The 21969-nt window shown below is 38.3% G+C and overlaps 1 protein-coding gene across 2 annotated transcripts in view; it reads left to right on the top strand.

Annotated features, from left to right (window-relative positions):
* The window catches only part of LOC109409202 (protein IWS1 homolog A), a 63902-nt gene extending 62594 nt beyond the window's left edge, over positions 1–1308 (top strand). For both annotated transcript variants that reach the window (XM_019682630.3, XM_062854854.1), the window contains 2 exons: positions 694–888; positions 1076–1308. In XM_019682630.3, the coding sequence (XP_019538175.3) occupies positions 694–888; positions 1076–1150 (270 nt within the window). In that variant the 3' untranslated portion in view covers positions 1151–1308. The remainder of the gene's footprint in view (positions 1–693; positions 889–1075) is intronic.
* Positions 1309–21969: the final 20661 nt, after the last annotated feature.

Genomic DNA, 21969 nt, shown 5'->3' on the forward strand with positions numbered 1-21969 from the left:
TTCCCGCTCCAGTCGGGGAAAATTTTTCGTCAAACGGAAAATTCTCCTTTGGGCCACTGGGTGTTATGTGTGTTGTCCGTTGTCTTACATATGTAATGTTCAGTCTGTGCAGCCTCTGGCTGAAGACGGTGTAGTGTCTTTTAAATCTCTAAAATTGTCATAATAATGGCCATTTTTCTATGTAAAATTCCACTGGGACGAGCAAAAATAAGTCTACGTAGTTCACTGTATCACACTGAAACAATCACAGTGGATTTCCCCTTGAACTACTTCAAAAACGTTTTAAGAAGAGACGTGTTGAGATACTTCAGAAAAAAGTCATGAACCTTGTCATCACTTACCTGTTTCTCAGAGATGAGATTCATCTGCCTTATACTCAATGTTTTCCAAAGCTGGTAATTTTGAAGTTGCCCCATAACTGTTAAAGGTAGTAATTTTATCTAATTCGTTTAGAACCCGAACATTTTTTGTCCCTCCGCATTAATCTAAATCCTAATCACCCGGAGTTGAACCGCCCAAATTGGATTATGCCACTCGTCCCCAAACATCAGCAATCACCTGAGATTGCTAGCATCCCTTAACCCCCCAAGTCCATCCTACCTGTCACACTAATTTTATTCACATTCCTTTCCTTGTGTGTTTTTTTTTTTCGTCCCTCCAAATCACACCCATTGCCGTTTGACCGGAATGTAGGCCATCTATCAATTAGTGGACAAGGATGACAGCCTTCGGAAGCACGTGGCACCACGTCTGCCGGATCGAACCAAGTTGTTGTCCAAGCTGGAGCAACCTGGCCACAGGCAAAAGATTAATGACCCTCGCCGGGAGGAGAGCAACAGCAGCAGCGCCGGGGAAAGCAGTGATTCCAAGGCAGTGGCAAAAATTGAGGTTAGTAGCCGTTCCTAACTGACTTGTTTTGGGCGATTTTCCCAGTATGGTGTGGTATCAATTGTTCGCATGCTGTGGTTGCGATGGTTCATCTTTGCATGAAATATGTGGAAGAGCATGATTTGTGCAAATGGGACATCTTTGATTTATTTGGTTTGTGTTTTGATTTTTTTTTGTGTATTCACAGGACAATACCTCGAGTAACAAAGCACTGGCAAGTGTGATTGAAGCCATTGGAGAGTTGATTCGAAAAAGGACGTGAGCACTGTCGGCTAATTCTTTGATTGGTTGACTTGGACATTGCGCTGTGCATAGTTTATTTTATAGTTGATTATAATAGTTTGAATTATTGTGATTAGAATTTTCACAAATTTTAATTTGTGAATATGTAATACTAATGATGTAAATTTTATTATTCACCCTGACCAATTTACTGTACCGATTTTAACAAAAATTTTTTTAAGAACTTGGTAATGACAAACGGTAAAGACTGGGTAACGCCAAATACAAACCCCATTGAGACAATTAGTCACTTCCCTGCAACTATCTCTTCATGACTCCGACCGGGCGATTGATTTTGACGCTTCCAAGAATATCGTCATTCGCAACATCTTCTTCCAATTAAGCCTCCATTACATCTGGAGATCACCCATAGTAGACGGAATCTCAAATCTAACAGGCTCTGATTAAAGAACTACACTTTTTCGACATTATCGACTAGACGTGTGCGTCGAAGCGGATTTCACCAGCGGCGGCGTTTATAGTAATCTAAGGCAGCGGCGGCGGCGACGGTGGTGGTGGCGTCATTGGCGTGACCTTATTTTTTTAGTGAAATACATACTAAAAACGTCAATATAGAATAATGCGTTTCCTGTACTTAAGCACAATTTTATCTAATTTGTGTGAAAGGTTCAAACGTATTTAAATCAGCAATTTTAATAAAAACTATCCTTGCAAGAATTATGCTATAAATTTTAGAGAGAGTCCTTGACGACGTTTACCAGGAAATTTATAAAGGATTCCTTTCGAACGAAATTCACAAAGTCGCACGTCTCTTCTAAGGATATTTTTTTTCTAAAACTCACTAGTCTAAAAGTGCTGTCATGGCAAAATCTGATTTTTTTTTAAGTTTTGCTAGGATTCTTTTCAGGAATTTCTCGAAGGATTCCTTCATGCGTTTCTTCAGAATTTCCTGCAGAAAATTCTCAATAGATTCTTCTGGAAATTCCTCTAGAAGGGGGGGGGGGGGTTTATAGGGTTCCTGGATGATCCTCAGATAAAGACTGGACTCGAAAAAAATGAGACACAAAGAATAATGTAGAACCTTTTATTGCGTGCACAAAAATAGCTGATTTTTTTACCAGGAATAGTACATTATGTGTAGCTAAAACCATAACAATTTCATCAAAATCGGTTAAATGTTAGCGGAGATACCGTCGAAACAAGAGACTTACCATTTGAGAATCTTGGGCCAAACAAACATTTTAGAAAATATCACATTTTTTACCTAAAACTGTAGAGCTAAAAATACTAAACCGATTTCAAAGAAAATTTTTCTGTACAAAAAGTTTGCATGTAGATGTATTTTTTTTTATTCTCAATCACATAACCTAATTTACAGCTCTATTGTCCACTAGGGCACTACGTGAGCGACTTCAATTGACAGCTGCACCTACAGTATTGTACAGCGCCTAGATATATTCTATTTTTACTTTATTGCCTTTCTGCTGCTTTCACTTTTCTACTACATGGTAGAATGATGAGCACAAGGATGATGGATGGCCGTTGTTCCTTTCCAGTCCAATTGGAAGTCCATTATGAGTAGCAGTTCGCCGATTTCCAGGTATCCGGGTCCGTTTGAGCCATGGGGGGGGGGGGGGGCTCAGGAGAGGGTCAGCGTCAGCCGCTCTCGGTGAAGAGTAACTGACGAAAAATTGCAAGTGCCGGGGCTGGGAATCAAACCCATGACCATCCGCATATGAAGCGAACGTGTGACCAACTCCGCCACGGGCCCCGACGTAGATGTATTGTGTCAAAAGGTTTGATTTGGCCTTTAAAAAGTTATAGCCATATATGTAGCACTATGTCACAATAAGCAGATGTGGTTTTTGGTATAGTGACATTCAAACTGCTCTAACTTTTAAAATGTTCAATCAAAATGGCTGAAATTTTCACTGAGAACCAATTAACACAACGATTTTACTCTGTCAAAGTTTCAAAAAAAAAATCAGGACAGTGTTGCCAATACTACAGTCAAAATAATGCGCACTGATTTTAAAATGTTAAAAAGTGCCCAAAATTTGAAAACCCTGTTTTTTTTATTTGAATTGTTAAAAAAAAAGTACTGAGCCGAGTATAATGAAATTTTCACCACTTATTATGACTTACTTGAAGAACTTACAGTCGAATTTTTAGACGTTTTTAAGAGCTAACAACCAAGTTATAGCCTAAACAATTTCTAAAATGTTTTTTTTATCGACAATGTTTGCGCTTATACTGAACCGATGATTTTGATGAAATTTTTAGGGCATTGACTTCACATAACATGCTGTTCCTGGTTAAAAAATCAGCTATTTTTGTGAACACAATCAAAAGTAATACATTATTTTGAGCGTCTCATTTGTTTCGAGTCCAGTCTGTATTCCTCCATGAGTGGGATCGTAAACTTCTCTAGAGATTTATAGACACCTTCCTTCAGGGATACCTCCAAAGCTTCTTTCAGGAGTTCCTTAAGGAATTACTTCAAGATTTATTTCTTGATAAGTGTTTCTTGCCTCAATTATCGGATCGCGATCAACCTCAATTTTGCGCCGGTCAAAGTGAGCCACCATGGTATTATGTGACCGTACTATCAATACGGAATTCAGTTCTGGTCACATGGCGCTGTTTCTTTGGCTGGACACCGGCCGAACGGACGTGCCTGACGATCATACAACTTGCTGTGGAGCTCTCTTTCGGAAGAGGTGCGGAAAAATTTCGCACAATAATCATCTGTTTTTCTAAAGTATTCAGTTGAATTCAATAATTCAATCGTGCCGTCATCAACCTTCAGTTAAATTATCATATTTGATACGTGCATGAGCGTTGAGTATTGCCGTCATTATTGTTTGCTCTGTTTTTAACACGAAATTATTGCTGAATCGATAACGTAAAAGTGTAGAACTGTATAATATTTGAAAAATATCGCCTGATTAATTGATTGGTGTATATAGTTATCAGTTACGTTTGTCCCATCTACGACAATTAAGCGAATTAAATTCTCGAGCAGCTATTGCACCGGCCATTCGTTTGTTGTGAAAAAAATGAACAAACATTGTGGAAAGTGCTCTCTTCTCATCAGTATAGATACGGATCCCCATACGATTTGCGAAGGAGAATGCGCCAAATCGTTTCACGCAAGCTGTGTTGGTGTGACTGAAACCGATCTATGTGCTTTATCGAGCAATATAGTATGGATATGTGATGTATGCATGGTATCGCTCTGCAAATGGAGAGAACGTATGACAGCCGATATCGCAACTAGCATCGAGCCGACTCATTCCATGGAAGATGAAATTAACGATTTGAAATGTAAGGTAGCTGAAATCGTCCACACACTGGCGGAGGTTGTTGGAAATCCTGATTCAATTGCTCCGTTTCGTCATTCCACACCCGTATCGTCACCTTATCTTCACGAAGGAACAAATGAAACTACCGACAGCGCATCCCAACAAAGTGTGAATAATAATGATGAGTTTTCGTTGTATTTAACTAATATTGACAGGAATGCCACTGAGGATGATATTAGTTTGATGGTATCGCGGTCCCTAGATGCTCCGATATCAAATTGTAAAGATGTAGTGAAGCTTTTTCCGAAATCGAAAAACATCAATACCGTTGACTATATTTCATTCAAGATCGTACTGAACACGAAACTGAAACCAGTTGCTCTAAATACATCTTCTTGTCCAAAAGGTATAAAGTTCCGTGAGTTTGTTGATCGTTCCAATTACACTTGGAAGCCTTGTCATTGAATATAACTGTTTGTGCACTGTTTTTGTTTGTTGAATAGATTGTTTAGGAGTAAATGGCCTGAAGCTTTTGATTGCTATGTTTATTGATGTATATTGTAATTTTGTGTAGAGCGATTATTATGTATCATGTATTGTAAATGATGAATATGATGTATATGATCAATGTGATTAGTAATATGATAATTGTTTGCTAGATTTAGGTTCGTCGGTATTGTACGAAATTTAAAGTAGGTTAAGTAATTCAATGAGACCAACACTGGTCAGTTGGATTTGTTAAATAAATACAAATACAAATACAAATACAAATATTTACTCTTTCAGCGGTAACCAGGTAAATGATGAAAACTAAATGTATAACAAATTGTCATGCGCTTTCTCGCCAAGGAAAGCATCCCATAAAACCTCATCCACATCCAACTCCAGATATCTATGAAATGGCCCAAGTTCTTGGACATATTCTGAGTAGATATCTAATCAACATTTCCTCCTCATCCCCGCTGATCGTAAGGACCTGGTCAGGTGTCAAACAAAGAGATGGTTCAATGAAAGGTTTGTCAAGTCCCAGGCAACTTTTCTGGCGCATTCAACATCTCTATTGACAGCCATCCCAGGATGTGTACGGTCGGCTATGCTATGCTAAGAGTCCCTTGGAATTTTGTGAAATAATTCTAGAAAGAGTTGCTAAAGAAACTTCTGGAAACTCTCACTTAGAAACCCTTGGTAAAATTCCTACAAGACATTATGAAAAAAATATATGTAAAACTTCCTAGAAATAGTTACCGTCGATGGGGGTGACAATGGGTCTGGGGGGTGAGATTGGGTCAAAACGGAGAAACTTAAATTTGAAATAGCTCATCAACTATCGCCAATTTATGTTGAAAACTTTATATTATTTGAAAGAGGAGATGTTTTTACACGTCATGATGCAGAATAAAATGTTTAGCAATAATGGTTTTTTGTTAAATTTATGGCTTAACTTATATGATGAAACTACTGGTGAATCACTCTGATAAAATTTCTCCATCGTAATGTTTCACACGAGTACCTAATCATAAATTTTATTATAAGTGGTTAGCTGTAGATATTACCTGGTTGATGCAATGAAAAACGCGGGCTGTCATTGCTCTTTTTATTTAAAAATTCAATATTTTTGCCCCAATGTCTAAATATTAAGAATGGGGGTGAGATTGGGTCAGCCAAGTTATCGAGTGCACATAACCTTAACTAAAAATTCAACTTGTTATCCAGTCCCCATTTGACGTTAGAGTGGTGCAATGTTTACCGTATCTTCATAAAAGCCCACTTTTCTTCGAAAATATGTCGAAGAAGTGGCAAGCGGGAGTGTTCATACGTTTAGTGCCTAAAATCATTTATAACAATAAACCCACGCGTTTGGACAGAAGAATAAGTCTACTAAAACTCATACACAATTTATTTAAAAAATCCGCTTTAATGATATTGCGGGAGAGGGTCTAATAATGTGAAATGTTGTGTAACATAATATTTAAACGGCCCTATATCTTGAGATGGAGTGATGTGCTTTGGCAGTATAGAGGCTAATGATCATAAGAGTTTATAGCGGGTTTGGTTAAACATTTCTTATGCAGTATACTAAAAATATCATTTTTTTTTTCAATCGATCTTTCAATGCGCCCTCTCTCGTTGTAATCCTCCCCTTCCCCTCATGGAGGTTGAAACATTAGATGAGGATGGTGATTAAAAATGGCGATACAACATACAAACGTTATTTTATCAAATTTCAACCATTTTTTCGGTTGTATTAGCCCTTTTAGGTGGATTAATCATCTTTTAAAATTACCTAAGTTTTTTTTCCGTCATGATTACATTGTATTTTAAGAAGTTTTGCTAGATATGTTCAATAAAATTAACTTATATTCCTAGATAGGCGATTTCGAATACTTTGACCCATTCTCACCCCCTCGAAGGGGTGAGATTGGGTCAATTTTCAATCATTTGTAGTATAGTAAGCAATTCATATAATCTGATACTTTCTTGCTAAACTGTCATTATCAGATAGAAGGGTATACATACCGAATAAAAAGTTATTCCGACTTCAGTTGTATTTGTTATTTAACAAACATTCTTTGAGTATCCTTTTTTGACCCATTCTCACCCCCAACGACGGTACTAAAATAGTTATTTATGCAACAAGTCGCAAAATGATGATTTTTTCAGCACGAGTCGTACATTTATCCAACGAGGCTTGCCGAGTTGGATAAATACGACAAGTGCTGAAAAAATCGAGTTTTGCAACGAGTTGCATACAAAGTTTTTTTGTAATTGCAAAAATACCCAATCTGTATCACTTTTTCTTGCTACACGAACATGTAATAAGAGGAACCACGTGTCAGCACTCATACGCGTCAACGTGGTGCTTTTGTTCGATCAGGTAGGCTATGATAGGGTTGGTGGGTTGGTGTCAGAAATTTGCAAGTTTCCGTCGTCGTCCTCATACCACAGCATGGGCAAGAGCAAAAGTAGTTTCTGCTGCTGTTTCTACGCCTGATCTGCTGCAGTCCTAATCAGAATCTGAATAGTGAATAGTCCTTAATTGGACCAGTGCAGCTAAGAGGATGTAGAAACAGCAGCTGTATCTACGGTAGCCGCGGCTATTATCGAAAAGTTGGTTTTGGCAAAGGTGCCGAAAAGTGCTACTTTTCAGCACTCTTAAGAGTGCCGAAAAGTAGTACTTTTCGGCACTTTTGTTTTAGTGTAGAAAAGTAGGCCGTTTTATCATAGTAACCGCGAGTGAAAAGTAGGGGAAAACGCAACGCAATTACAAAAATATTTTTAAATATCTTTAAGAATCCGAAGAAAAAATCATACCTTTGAAGAATTTCAGAAGAAATTACTGGTGAAATACGTGGATGAATACGCGAAGAAACTCATGAACTATGTTTTTTTTTTAAATTCACTGAAATAATATCTACTGGAAATATTAAACAAAACCATGGAAGAACTTCTGAAGAATGTCCTGGGGACACTCTATGAAGAAATTTATAGAAGAAGCCCGAAGGAGGAATTCCTCAAAAAACCCTGGGATAACTGTGTAAGTATAATTCCTAGAGTTATTTTTGAGGGGCGAATGTCCGTAAGTTACGCCACGCTTCGAGGCAAGAGGGGTTTTGAAGAGTGTGATAATTTTAGAGGAGTTCTATACAAAAAGTGTTCCGTAGAAAGGAGAGGGGATGAAAATAAACATTTTTGCGTGACCTTATTTATGGAATTTCAAATAAATCAATGGAGCCATTTCAGTGGTTCTGTATAGACATTCTTTGGAAAATTTATGGCGGAGCTTAAAACATGTCTAAAAATATTTCTAAGGGAACATTTGGATTTTTTTAAGTATCCTTGAATAAACTGCTGAAAGAATTCTGGACTCTTTATTTTCTAAAGCTTAAACGCTATTAGAATGTCAGGAATCCATGGATGGTTTTTTGAAAGAATCCCCGGAGAAATTTCTGAACTAATCCATGGAGGAGTTTCTTAAGTATAAAGTTTTTTTTTGAGAACAATTCATGGTGAAATTTCTGGATGGTCCGCTATAGGAATTTCTGAACACTGCATGGATTATTTGCCTTCAAGAATGTCATTCGTCAATTGGCATGGAAATCTTCCAAGATATATACAAAAACCTACATTAGTCCACCTAATGGTGATCGTGATAGTGCCTTTCTCGTCGTTCATGATCTTTCCGTCAACGTTAGCCGAAGTGTTCCTGAATCCTGAGCACACTTTATATAGAAAAGCAACCATTTTGTCGAAGCCATCATAGATGTGGGAAACTTATTGTTGCGGGAGGTGTTTGTTTCCAACGGTGATCCGAATCTGAAAGTTTTGCGGGTTTTACCGAGCTTTGTCGTCTTTTTTCGGATTTTTTGGAATATTTCTGCTTGGCGAAACTAATATCGGTCCCCAAGGGTTATTCAAAAACAAATCCTGAAATTGCTTCAAAAATTGTACGAAAAGTACTTTATGAGTCTTTATTTCATTGCTTCATGGATTTCTACAGATTTTTTTTTACAAATGTATGAATCTCCTGAGATTCGCTAAAGAATTCCTCATGGGGTTGCTTCCGGGATTCCTCTTAAGATTAATTCAGAAATGCCTTAAGGAATTCACCCGGGAATTCCTTCTGTGATTTTTTCGGAAACAACTTCAGCGATCATTTTAAAAACGCCTCCAAGAACTCTTCTAGGGATTCCTTCAGGAATTCTTTCAAAAACTCTTTCCCTGAGGAATTTCTCTTGCGATTGCTTCCGAGATTTCTCCTGGGGTTTCTTCATGAACTTCTCCAGGGATTCCATCAGGAACTTCCAAGAGTTTCTCTACGTACTTTTTGAATGATTCCTTCAGTCAGGATTTCCTTAGGAATTTCAGCGATTTCGTCAATACTTCCTCCTGTGATTTTTTTTTTCTGAAACTCCTCCTGAAATTTCCTTAGAAATCGCTCCTTGGATTTCTTCAGGAGTTCTTCCGGGGATTCCTCCAGGAATTTCTATTGAAAGTGCTCCATGATTCTTCAATGAAATCCTTCAGGAATTCCTCCAGGGATTTCTGTAGGGATTCTTCATAGAATTTATGCAGGGATTCATCCAAGAATTCCTCCAGAGATTTGTCAAGGAATTTCTACAGGCATGCCTCCAGGAATTTCTCCACAGGTTTCGCCAGTCATTCCTCCAGGACATTATTCCTTCAGGAATACCTTTAAAAAAAATGGATCCAGGAATTCCTCCAGGGATTCCTTCAGAAATTCCTCCAAGAATGCCTCCCGGAGGTAATCCAAGAATTATTCCAAGATCTCCCCTAGGGATTCTTGCATGAACTCCTCTTGAGCATCAGGTATAGGATCCCTCATTTGAAAATAGTTACACTCACCTGCTATTTTCACAGCTCAGAAGCCTGCAACCAAGAAAAGATGGATCGACAGCTTTTGTCTTGTGCAGTGAATCAAAATTCAACCATCGCGCAACAATAATGACAATGTCGCAATCTGTATTTGTTGCGATAATCCACCCAGTGCGACATAAGTTTGTCCCAACTTGAAAATAATAGGATAAACATTGTACACAACGAGTATTTTTAAGCCTCGCATGACGATTTTCGAGTGGTAACTTTGAGTCGGTAAACACTGCAACTCTGGTGAAGCTCTATCACCAAACAGTTTCGACTTTGGGTTAGTAATAATTGATTATTCACGAGTTGAAAAGTACGCAACAAATTCAGCTTCCGTTTTGTCTGCAACAAAAAATTTCAAGATATGTTACCAGTAGGGATAAAGAATAATCGTCGCTCTTTGTTGCTTGTTTCGTGCATCTTTTGTCTGACAATTCTCTTCACTGGTCTTGCGGTTTTGTCTAAAAGTTTGCCAAATAGAGAACAGGTCGCACATTCATACCAAAGTCGTGATAGAGCTGTGAAAACGATTCTCCACGAGATGAGTGTATTTTTACATTCACTTCGTGGAGAATAGCCTGCGCAGCTCCCTCATGACTTCGTTATGCGTGTGCGACCCCTACTTTACACGGCCAACTTTTAAACAATACCACAAGGCAAATGTTGTCCATACGTCGTTCCTAGATTGCTTGCTTTTGAGCTGAGAAAACAACTCTTTGCAAGTGAGTATTCCCATCCTTGCCTGAGATTCCTTCAAAGATTCCTTCAGAAATTCCCCCAGGAATTCCTCCTGGAGTTTATCCAGGAGTTATTCTAGGTATTCCTCCAGGAATTTCTTCAGGAGTTTCTCTAGCAGTTCTTCTTAAAGTTCCTCCAGGCATTCTTGCTGAATTTCATCCAGGATTTTTTTCAGGTACTCCTCCAGGAATTCCATCAACAATTCCTCCTGGATTGGTATTTCTTCAGGAATTCCTACAGCAATTTCTCCAGAAATTGGTCCAGAAATTGATCCAGGATTTTTTTCAGGAAATCCTCCAGAGATTGCTTCAGAAATTCTCTCAGGATTTTTTTCAGGAATTCATTCATGAATTTTCCCAGATATTCCTCCGGGAATGCTCCCATGGTTTCCTTCATTTATCCAAAAATTTATCCATCATGAATTCTTCCAGGGACTCCTCCAGAAATTCCACCAGGAATTCCTCCATGAATTTACCAGGAATTCCTTCAGGGATTCCTACAAGGATTTTTTCAGGGATCCTCCAGGAATTTCTACAGAAATTCCACCAAGAATTCCTCTTGGAATTCCTCTAGAAATTCCTCAGGGAAATTCTCTAGGAATTTCCCTAGGAGTTTCTTTAGAAATTTCTTCAAGGATTCCTCCAGGAATAATCATTTTGTTATGTCTTTTCATGAGATTTTTATCCCGACGCTGGTTCATCTCAACTTCGAAATAAATCAAATGTTGAGAGTATAGTATGTAGCAAAAAATCAAGTGGGGCCTATAGTGGGACTGTTGAGATATAAAGGAGTACCCAATGAAAAATCTGCCGATCAGCTATCTAAAGGGTCCTTCGATATATGGAAAATGGGTTAGGTCAGAGAAGTCGCAAAACAGTTTTCCTCACTTATGGTGACGGCACATGGCTTCCATCATTCAGCGTTGATGTTCACCTGCTCTGAACGCTATGCTCCTTTGTCAACATCGCGCACCGCTCCGCACCGTCACGAAACACCATCATGATCCAGTTTCCCAGATCCACCGGAAAGAGCCAAATGATGTACGGTAATGCGATCGGAACTGCCGTGCCGTTCGTGTTCGATGCTGTTGTAAAACCGGCTTATACCCATCGCCCATCATCCGATGGATCCGCGATAATATCGGTGATTATTTCATTAATATTCATCGTAAATCACCACGGCGGCACACACACGCTCCAATACATGGTTGAACGGGGAAAGTACCTACTGAGGATGTGTGACTGTTACAAGCTCCACCACTCGGTGTAACGAAGCGCGTGCTTTGAAGGCTCGTTTGGCCACGCGGAGACCTTGTAAACGATTTGTATATTTTCGATACCGGGGGGCTGCCGATGCCCGTTATCCTCCGCTAGTAATATTGTAGAGTGAGCAAATTGCGGTGGATATTCTGCTCACGTGCAACCGGCTCTCCACGTTGTTGGCTTCCATCTTTTCCCGTGGATAAGGCAGGGCGGGATGGGAAATATTTTTCGATAATGTAAACAGGTTGATGCACACCGGCACTCCGCTGCTAGATGGCTGACTTTGTAGCCTCTCTGCGGAAGTTGGAGTTATTTTGGCGATATTGAAATGGTTTGGAAAGTGGCATGTAAGGTACCTAGTAACTATGGCCTGGCCGGGCGCTGAAGGGATGGGGTCTAAAATTTAAGTGTTCGAGATAGAGCGGTTTCAATTTCGTTGAATGAATTTTGGAATGGGTTTGAAAGCTTTCCTGGGAAAACGGCGCTAGAGGAGAATGCTGAGTGAATTGTAATTTCTGGCAGTTTTCAGATGGATTAAGTTTCACCGACATGAAATTCATTCGCAACACGTGGTGAAAATTATATTTTTGTTTGAATTGTTATTGAAAAGTTACGATAGTCATTCAATTTAATTCTTTGAAATTGTTACTGTTATTTTATATGAAACCAGTAAATAAAGGTTAAAGTCATAGTTTAAAACACTGTTCATGAACATTTTTGCCTTTCTCGTACACTAAGTGTACTGGAAAGGCTACATGTTCACTCCAAAAATGACTTTTTGATAGAAGGCCCGGAGGGTCGAGTCACATATTCCAATCAACTCAGCTCGACGAACTGAGGTGATGTCTGTGTGTGTGTATGTGTGTGTATGAGTGTATGTGAACAAAAAAAAAACTCACATCACTTTTTAGCAGTAAACCTCAACCGATTTTAATGACCGATGGTTCATTCGACGCGGAATCTGGTTCCATTGTTTTCTATTGAAAATGGTTTGGATCGGTCCAGCCGTTCCGGAGTTATGGCCATTTAGGTGTTTTGGATCAGTACCCTTGGAAGGGGCCATACATAAAAATGTAACAAACACATACATGCGACACATTAAACTGCGGTATTTTGGATAACCTGATGAACAGTCAGCAAGAAAACAGTCTCAGACCATATCTGAACCTGTAATGTTCCGGAACCTGTTCCGGGTGTCCCGCCGGAAGTGGCCAAATATTAAAGTGAACCCAGGCCATGCATGCGGCACATCAAATTACGGCAATTTCGATAACCTGATGAACAGTTAGCAAGAAAACAGTCTCAGACCATATCTGAATCGGTAGTGTTCCGGAACCGGTTCCGGGTGTCCCGCCGGAAGGGGCCAAACATAAAAGTGAACCAAATCCATGCTTGCGACATGGATAACCTGATGAATAGTTAACAAGAAAACAGTCTCAGATCATATCTGAACCGAATGAATGTAATCAGTTTCGTACCTTTTAATTCCGCCCTAATTGCTTATCCTTTGACAGATACGCGTATTTCGACTACCACTTGTAATCTTCCTCAGTGTGGCCAAACATAAAAGTGAACCCAGGCCATGCATGCGACACATCATATTACGGCAATTTCGATAACCTGATGAACAGTTAGCAATACAACAGTCTCAGACCATATCTGAACCGGTTGTGTTCCGGAACCGGCTCCGGATGTCCCACTGGAAGTGGCCAAACATAAAAGTGAACCAAATCCATGCTTGCGACATATCAAAGCGCGACTTTTTTGATAACCCAATGAAAGGTTGGCACACAAAAAGACTCAGACCATATCTGAACCGGTAGTGTTTCGGAACCGTTTACGGATGTCCCGCTGGAAGTGGTCAAATATAAAAGTGATCCAACCCCATGCATGCGACACATCATCCTGCGGCAATTTCGAAGACCTGATGAACAGTTAGCAAGAAAACAGTCCGGTAGTGTTCCGGAACCGTTTCCGGGTGTCTCACCGGAAGTGGCCAAATATTAAAGTTAACCAAATCAATGCATGCGCGGCTTTTTCGATAATGAAAGGTTGGCATAAAAAAAAATACTCAGACCATATTTGAACCAGTAGTGTTGCGGAACCGGTTCCGGGAGTTCCACCGAAAGTGGCCGTATATAAAATTTGACAAAACTTTTGCATGTATCACATCAAATCACGGCTTTTCCGACAACTTGATGACCGGTTATCAAGGAAGTATGCTAAGACATTATAGACTGTCAGTAGTTCCGAAACTAGTTCCGGGTTTCCCTCCGAAAGCGGCTAAATATAAAATTGTACCAAACCCATGCATGCGACACAGCAAAGCGCGGCTTTTTTGATAGCCTAATAAACGTTTGCAAGCAAATAGGATCTGACTATTTAAGAGACTTTCGGTAGTGTTCAGCATCCGGTTCCGGGCCGAAAGTGAAACCAAACCCATGCATGCGATACTTCAAATCACGGCTTTTTAGGTAACATTATGAACAGTTACAAGAAAATAGACTCAAGCCATATCAGTGTTTACGGAACCGATTCCGGGTGTCCCGCCAGAAATGGTCAAATATAAAAGAGAACCAATACATGTGACATATCAATGACTTATTCAGTAACATGATAAACGGTTAGCTAACAAATAATCTCAGACCATATTTGGGAGAACCGGTAGTGTTCCAGAACTGGTAACGAGACGAGTAACCCACCAGAAGTGGTAAAATATAGAAGGGAACTAAACCATAGCGGCATTTTTGATAATCTGATGAACGGTCAACAAGAAAATAATCTCAGGCCACATCTAGAACTTGTAATAATAAAATAAAATATAGAAGGGAACCAAACCATAGCGGCATTTTTGATAATCTGATGAACGATCCACAAGAAAATAATCTCAGGCCACATCTAGAACTTGTAATAATATTTCGGAATCGGTTGCGGGTGTTTCATCGGAAGTGATTCAATAGGTGTAAACCAAAATCATGCACATAAAATCGTGGCTTTTTCAAAAATTTGCTGAACGGTTAGCAAGAAAACAACCTCAGATCACATTGATTTTCAGCTTTTTATTTAACCCGATGAACAGTTGACAAGAACATAGTCTTAGACCATATTTGAGACAACCGGAATCGGTTCCAGGTGTCCCACCGGAAGTGGTCAAACGTAAAATTTGACAAAACCCATGCAAGCTGCACATAAAATAGCGGAATTATAAAAGTGAACAAAATATATGCGATCAAAGCGATAAATCAAATCGTGGCTTTTTTGATAACCTGTAGTAGGGTAAGATTAAAAGTGAAGAAATAGTCAAAGTCTTCGTAAATGCAAAAGAACAAAAATAGTCACCAAAGCGATCTCTTCAAATCACACCATTTCAGATTCCAGCGGTGTGAATGTATAGTAGGATGGATCAACGTTTTATGGAAAAATTATAGTTTAATCGCATCAACACCTTATACAGTTTTTTCAATCTTCAATCTCCTTTTGCCTTCAAAATTACTGCTCTTAATTTGGGTGCGGCTGGTTGAGCCCTCGCTCTGCTCATTGCGATTGAAATTTGAATGAAAAATTCACATTTTCTGCATTCTCCTCGTAAGAAGGTCAAATTTTACATGATTACCAATGGTAATAAAATATAGCCTAAAGTGTACTGAAACAAACACAGTAATCTGTGATTGTGAATAAAGTTAACCTTCTTCATGCATTACCTGACGCTTACGCCGTTGCCGTAGTGCACGGAATGGAGTCATATAGACCCCAATACACGACAAGGGTTGAGGTGGTCAAGCAGTCAACTGAGAGGTCTGATATTTTTCAGCTTTGTTTTGCTGTTGAACTTAACATCGGAATATGTACCATCAATAAGTTTCCCAAATCGATGATGGCTTTGTTAAAATTGTTGCTTTTCAATATAAAGTGTTTTCAGGATTCATGAACATTTTGGCTAACGTCGATGGAAAGTTCATGAGTACATATTCGACCTGAAAGACACTATCACCACTAGGTGGATTAATCTGGGTTTTTCCTGAATATCATATTGAGAAGGCTCTCTAGCCTCTAGCGTCTCTGTGTTAGTTGGTGTTATGCATCAGGGAAATCGATGTTTCCTAATTGATTTGGGTTCGTAAATAATCGTGCAATAATAAATCAGTTTTGTAATGAATTATTATTACAGCCTGATGAGCAACTTTCATAACAGTCGACATGACGTTTTTCCAGAAGTAACGCATCGATAAACTCTGGTGTCTGACTGATATGTTCATCGATGTTCAAGCACTACCAACATCCAACCGCACCAGGACAATTCCCGTGTGATTGTTTGTACCGTCATAAACAGACCGAGCGATAAATCATACACGTTTTTAGAGGGAATGACGACGGCAACCACCAGAACAGGCGCTCCCATGGCTTTTGCCAACATTCGATCTGGTTGATGGAGCTTTACCCTGGTAGGTAGGTATACCTATGCTCACTTGTAACGGGTCCAATCGTTTATCCGAAATGTACACCACTGCGTGCGGTGACCATAAACGACGGCGACGGAATTCAAGTAGACTGTAGCAGCAGCTAGCGTTCAATATTGGAAGAGATGAAATTACATTGGATTACATGACGTAATGCTTCACTTGAAAAAAAAAACGACATCGTTTGTTTCAGTCAACGAATGCTTTCTGTGACTTCCTGCAAGTTCATATTCGGTATTGAATGATAGCGTCGTCACTGACGACAACCATCAGCTTAATCAAACTGCTGATCTTTCAAATTGTATCCGCAATTGCTGTTTGCCAAAGCATAATGCAATCCTCTCTATTGGGCGCCCAACATGGTCGATGCTATGAGCTCTACATCCACCCTACCCATTATCCGGAGAGCGGGGGTTGATTTATGATGATGTTGGCGAAACAAATCTCAGTTTAAACACAAAACATCCACTATAAAATTGCCGCACAATTGCACAATCGCAAACCGCGGAGTGGCGCTCTGTGTGGTTCTTCTGTCGATGCTCTCTCATTGCAAGAAGGTCATTGCAGAAGGGAACATAAAAAAGCAGAAAACAATTAACGAAGGATTATACGATTGCTGTCGCTGCTGTTACTGAAGACCGAAGCGCAATAGCAACACGGGAAGCATAAACCGCACGGCCCATTTTTTGACGATTGTTGCAAAATATTTTAATAAACTTTTTTACAATGAACGCAGATCCGCCGAGCGAAGAACGGTGCAGTCGTACAATAGCATTGATTGCAAGGGTCGACGACAGAGCCAACTGTTGGGCTGGATGTAATGGTTTGATTTACTTACTGTACGATTATTAGGGGAGACTGAGGAGACTTGATCCCTGGGGAGACTTGTTCCCCCCATATTTTCTCGGAATCAAAAACATTTTTCTTCTAGCATAATTTTTCCAAAACTACTCAAGGACAAACGACTATGTTTTGGCTACAAGTGATTTCGATTGTACAATGCATGTTTTTTTTAACAGCTGACGGTTTGTTTTCAGACCTTCAGAAATCTTTTAGGCGATTCCGAAAAATCTCAATAACTTTGTGAAAATTGAACCAAATCGTGTCAAAATTACACAGCACATAGTTTAAATAAAATACTTTAAAACTTATTTATCCAAATAAGGATGTTGTTAACATATTTTAATTAATTCGGCTTGGTATACACAACAGTGACATGGGGAGACTTGATCCCTTGAGGATTACACACACATTATACATGTGAAAAATAAAATTCTATTCGGAAGCCTCTATTTACTTGGAATTCTAGTCTATTCAACGATAAAATGTGTCAGATAATTATAACTTTAGTACAAACCAAGAAAAGGGGGATCAAGTCTCCCCATTTTGAGAATACGGCATATCCTTAAAAATTTAAGGAAATCTTACAATTTCAAACACTCCATGTTCATCGAAAATACAAGAAAACTCGAAAAGAAAATGAAAAGGAAGACTCTGGAATTATTTTCCCTTCAAATAAACCATGTGCTCAAAGGGGGATCAAGTGTCACTAATTTTTGAAAAATACATCATAAGACATGCCTCCATAAAAACACAGGTTTGAAAACTTTAACAATAATTTCTGTTGTGTATTAACTTGCAATAGATGTTTACCTGCCATTTTGAACGGAAATCGGTTCTAGTTTTGTGTTTTTTCCTAAAGTTTCAAGTAAATTAAGAAAAAGGGATCAAGTCTCCCCAGTCTCCCCTACTGGGTGAGCCTTAATTTTGCTTCGTTTGATTACTGAAAATTAAGTATTATGTTTTGTTTCACTAACACAATAAGTTTCAGATTTAGATAGAGAAAACAGCTGAAAGATTACGGCCAACAGGATATGTTGTAAGAATGGCGTTTGCCTCAAACCCAATTGGAACAAGAAGGCGTCGAAACGTTTCAGAATTTTTTTTTCTCAGCGATCCCTTCAGAAAATGTTTTAATGAATTTTTAAGAAATTCTCCCCTGATGCCTTCGGAGATTACTCTAAGAATTCCTTCAGGAATCATTCTATTGATTCCTTTAGAAATCTATTAGTTTCTTTCAAAATTTTGGCCAATGTTTCGCCCAAGAATTACCCCAGAGATTGGTTTAGGATCTTTTATACAAAACCTACCTTGGACTTCTTCCGATATTGTTCCATTCATCCTCCAGGAATTCTTTTCCAAAAGTCTTCCAGAGATTTCTTCTGAAAATCTTCCATGAATCGTTTCAGATTTTTCTACAGAATTTTCTTCAGAAGTTTCTCCAAAGATTGTCCCAGTGAAGCTTCCATGAGTTTTCTTACAAAATCCTCCACAGATTTGTACAAGAATCCGTACATGATTTCTTTCAGGAAATCATCCACGGATTCTATTAGAAATGCTTTTACCGATTCCTTGAGAAAATCAAAGGTTCACACATATATTACCCTTTACTGACATTTACCAGATTTGCTGGTATATCATAAACATACAGGAAAACTTGTAGTTAGAAGGCACAGCATATTGCCAATTGACAAATTGAGAGATGAATTTGTGAACAAAATCGTGTTCTGGTGGGATTCGAACCCACGACTCCGTATTCGCTAGACCGGCGCTTTAACCAACTCAGCCTCAGAACAGATAATCCTTCGGAATAGAAAGCCAAACTGAACCCGCGTCCACACTATGAACATTTCTTTTTTCACGAACCATCTTTCTTTCGCCTTAGATGCAAATTTAAAAAAAAAATAGTTATCTGTACAGTAACTATTTTGACGATTTTTTTTCAGAAATTCGTCTAGGGTTTTCTTAGGAAATGTATTTTAAAAGAGGTTTGTTCAGATATTCCCTCATGAATTTCTCAAAAAGTTCTTTTAGGTAGATTTCTATGGGTTCCTTCTGAAACTCCACCAGGAATTACTTTAGAAGTTCTTTTCAGGAATCATTTAAAAAAAAACATTCGGAAATTTCTTCAAGAATACCTTTCGAATTTTCTACGGATATTTCTACAGAAATTCTTTCATATTTTTTTTTAATAAATCATCTCAGGGATCTCTTCAGAAAATTTTCCTGATATTCCTTCAGAAATTTGTACACGAAATCCACCAAAGATTTTTTCAGAAATGGCTCTAGGTATTCCATTAAAAATACCCACATGTCCAGAAATTTGCGCAGAAAATCCTGCTGGAACTCCTCAAGGGTTTCCAGCATGAGTCAACGCAGAGATTCCTGCTTCAGGATATTCCAAATTTACCCCAGAAACTTTTCCGGCATTTCCTTTGAGGATTACTGGAATAATTTCTACACGGACTCCTCAAGATATTTTTTCAAAAATTAATTCAAGGAATTTCTTCAGAAGTTCCTCTAGAAATATATATCTCAGGGATTGCAGGGATTGTTTATGCGTTTCTCTCGAAAATTCTCTAGCAATTCTTCGACAGAATTCTCCAAGAACACTTTTAGAAATTCCTTCAAGAATTTACCCAAAGGATTTCTCCAGAAATTTTCCTAAAAAATTCTCCTGAGAGTCCTGAGATTTTTTCGGATATTCCTCCAGAGATTCATTCAAAAGTACATTCTGAGGTTTCCACGGGGATTCTTCTGAAGGTTTTTTTTGCAGCAAAATCCTGCTGGGATTTGGTCTGAAATTCCTTTGAGGAGATATTTTCGTCTCCAGAAACTTTTTCAGAATTTCAAGGATTGCTTCAGGAATTTCAGTAAGGGGTTTCTTCAAAAGTTCATCCATGGAGCTTTTCATAAGTTCTCCTAAAAATTTCTACGGAATTTCTAGCGAAATTGCTTCGGAAATTCTTCCCGAGGTTTCTCAAATAACTTTTTGAAAAATTCCTTAAGTGATTTCTGCTGAAATTGTTACAAGGATGGTTGAATAAAAAATGCTCCTACGATTTTTCATCAGAAATATCTCCTGAGATGTCTTTGAAAATTCCTGCAAAATTTGTTCAGATATTTCTTTAGGGTACTTTTCAAAGATTTTTTTCTAGAAGGAGCAGTTTCTGAAGTAACCACTTGAAAAATTCCTGGATGAATGCCAAGGATACCTAGGAGAGTACATGAAAAAACATCTTATTTCTCAGATAAAAAAAAACACGAGAGACTAATGGAGGATTTCTATAAGTAATATCAAGTTTAAAAATGCCTGAGAAACTTCTGGGATTTCTGGAAAAATCCTCAAAGGAATTTATGCAGAAATCTTTTGAAATATGTGTGCAGAAATCGCAGGCAAAGGTACTGGTGGAATTCTTGAAGAGATCTCTCAATAAGATACTGTGGGATCCCTCGAGAAATTTCTGAAGGAATTCTTGTTAGAACTCTTAGAGACATCTCAAACAAATGAATGATCCAATTTGTGAAGGGATTTGTACGCATAAATCTCTAAACGATTAACTGGAGGAATTTCTGAACGAAATGGAGAACCCTCTGCAGGTATTCACAGAAAAAAAATCTTGAAAAAATTCTTGAGAATTTATAAATTTCTGCAGGAATTATTAAGATGATCTTCGGAAAAAAATATGAAAAAATCCCTGAAGTTATGAATATTTCCATAGCAATGTGCGGATGAATACCTGAAGGCACTATTAGAGACACCCATGGAAGAACTTCCATATGTTCCATTAGGAGCCCACGCAGAGGACAACTCCAATAATTTCTACACGGATTTTTTTTTAAATATTTATTCAAAAATTCATTCTAGGAATTTCTACGAAAATTCGTCCAGAAATATTTGGGGGATCTTTGCAGGCGCTTGTGTATGCGTTTTTCTAGAAAATTCTTTAGAAATTTTTTCAAAGTCTCAGAAATTCTTGCTGGCGTATCTTCTGAAATTCCTTTGAGGAGATATTTTATCTCCAGAGACTTTTTCATAATATCAAGGGTTTCTTCAGGAATTTCAGTAAAAGGTTTCTTCAGAAGTTCATCCATGGAATTTTTCAGAAATTCGCCTAAAAATTTCTTTACATATTAACAGCATTTTTTTGGAAATTCTTTCCAAGGTTTCTCAAAAAAAAAATCTTTGAGACATTCTTTCTGTGATTTCTGCTGAAATTCTTACAAGGATATTTTTCTTAAATGCTCTTACGATTTTTCATCAGAAATGTATCCTGATATGTCTTAACTCTTAATAAATCCCTGCATAATTTGTTTAGATATTGCTCCAGATTTTTCCGTAGTTTTTTTTCTGGAAATTGCACAAAAAATTCTGAAAAAGAAATTTCTGAAGGATTTTTTTTTGTTGAGAAATTTTTGGAGCAATTTCTGAAGTTATCACTTGAAAAAATCCCTAATATAAGTAAATATCTAGGAGAGCATCTCAAAACCAATTCAGATAATTCTCAGAGAAAAAAAATCATGAGAGATTAATGGAGGAACTCTGCAAGTAATTTCAAGTTAAAAACGCTAGAGAAACTTCTGGAGGGACTCATGGAAAAATCCGCAAATTAATTTTTGTACGCATCTTTTAAAAAATTTGTGCTGAAATCTCAGGCAAAGGCACTAGTAGAATTGTTGAAGAGATCTCTCAATAAATTTGTGAGGGATCCCTGGAGGAGTTTCTGGAGGAGATTCTGGAGGAATCCTTTTAAGAACTCCTAGAGACATCTCGGAAATTTTTTTCATGCAATTTCTAAATGGGTTTGTACACACAACTCTCTCTTAACAATAACCCGGAGAACAGTCTGAAGG

Source organism: Aedes albopictus, chromosome 2 (assembly GCF_035046485.1).
Source record: "Aedes albopictus strain Foshan chromosome 2, AalbF5, whole genome shotgun sequence".
In the NCBI taxonomy this organism is placed as follows: Eukaryota; Metazoa; Arthropoda; class Insecta; order Diptera; family Culicidae; genus Aedes; species Aedes albopictus.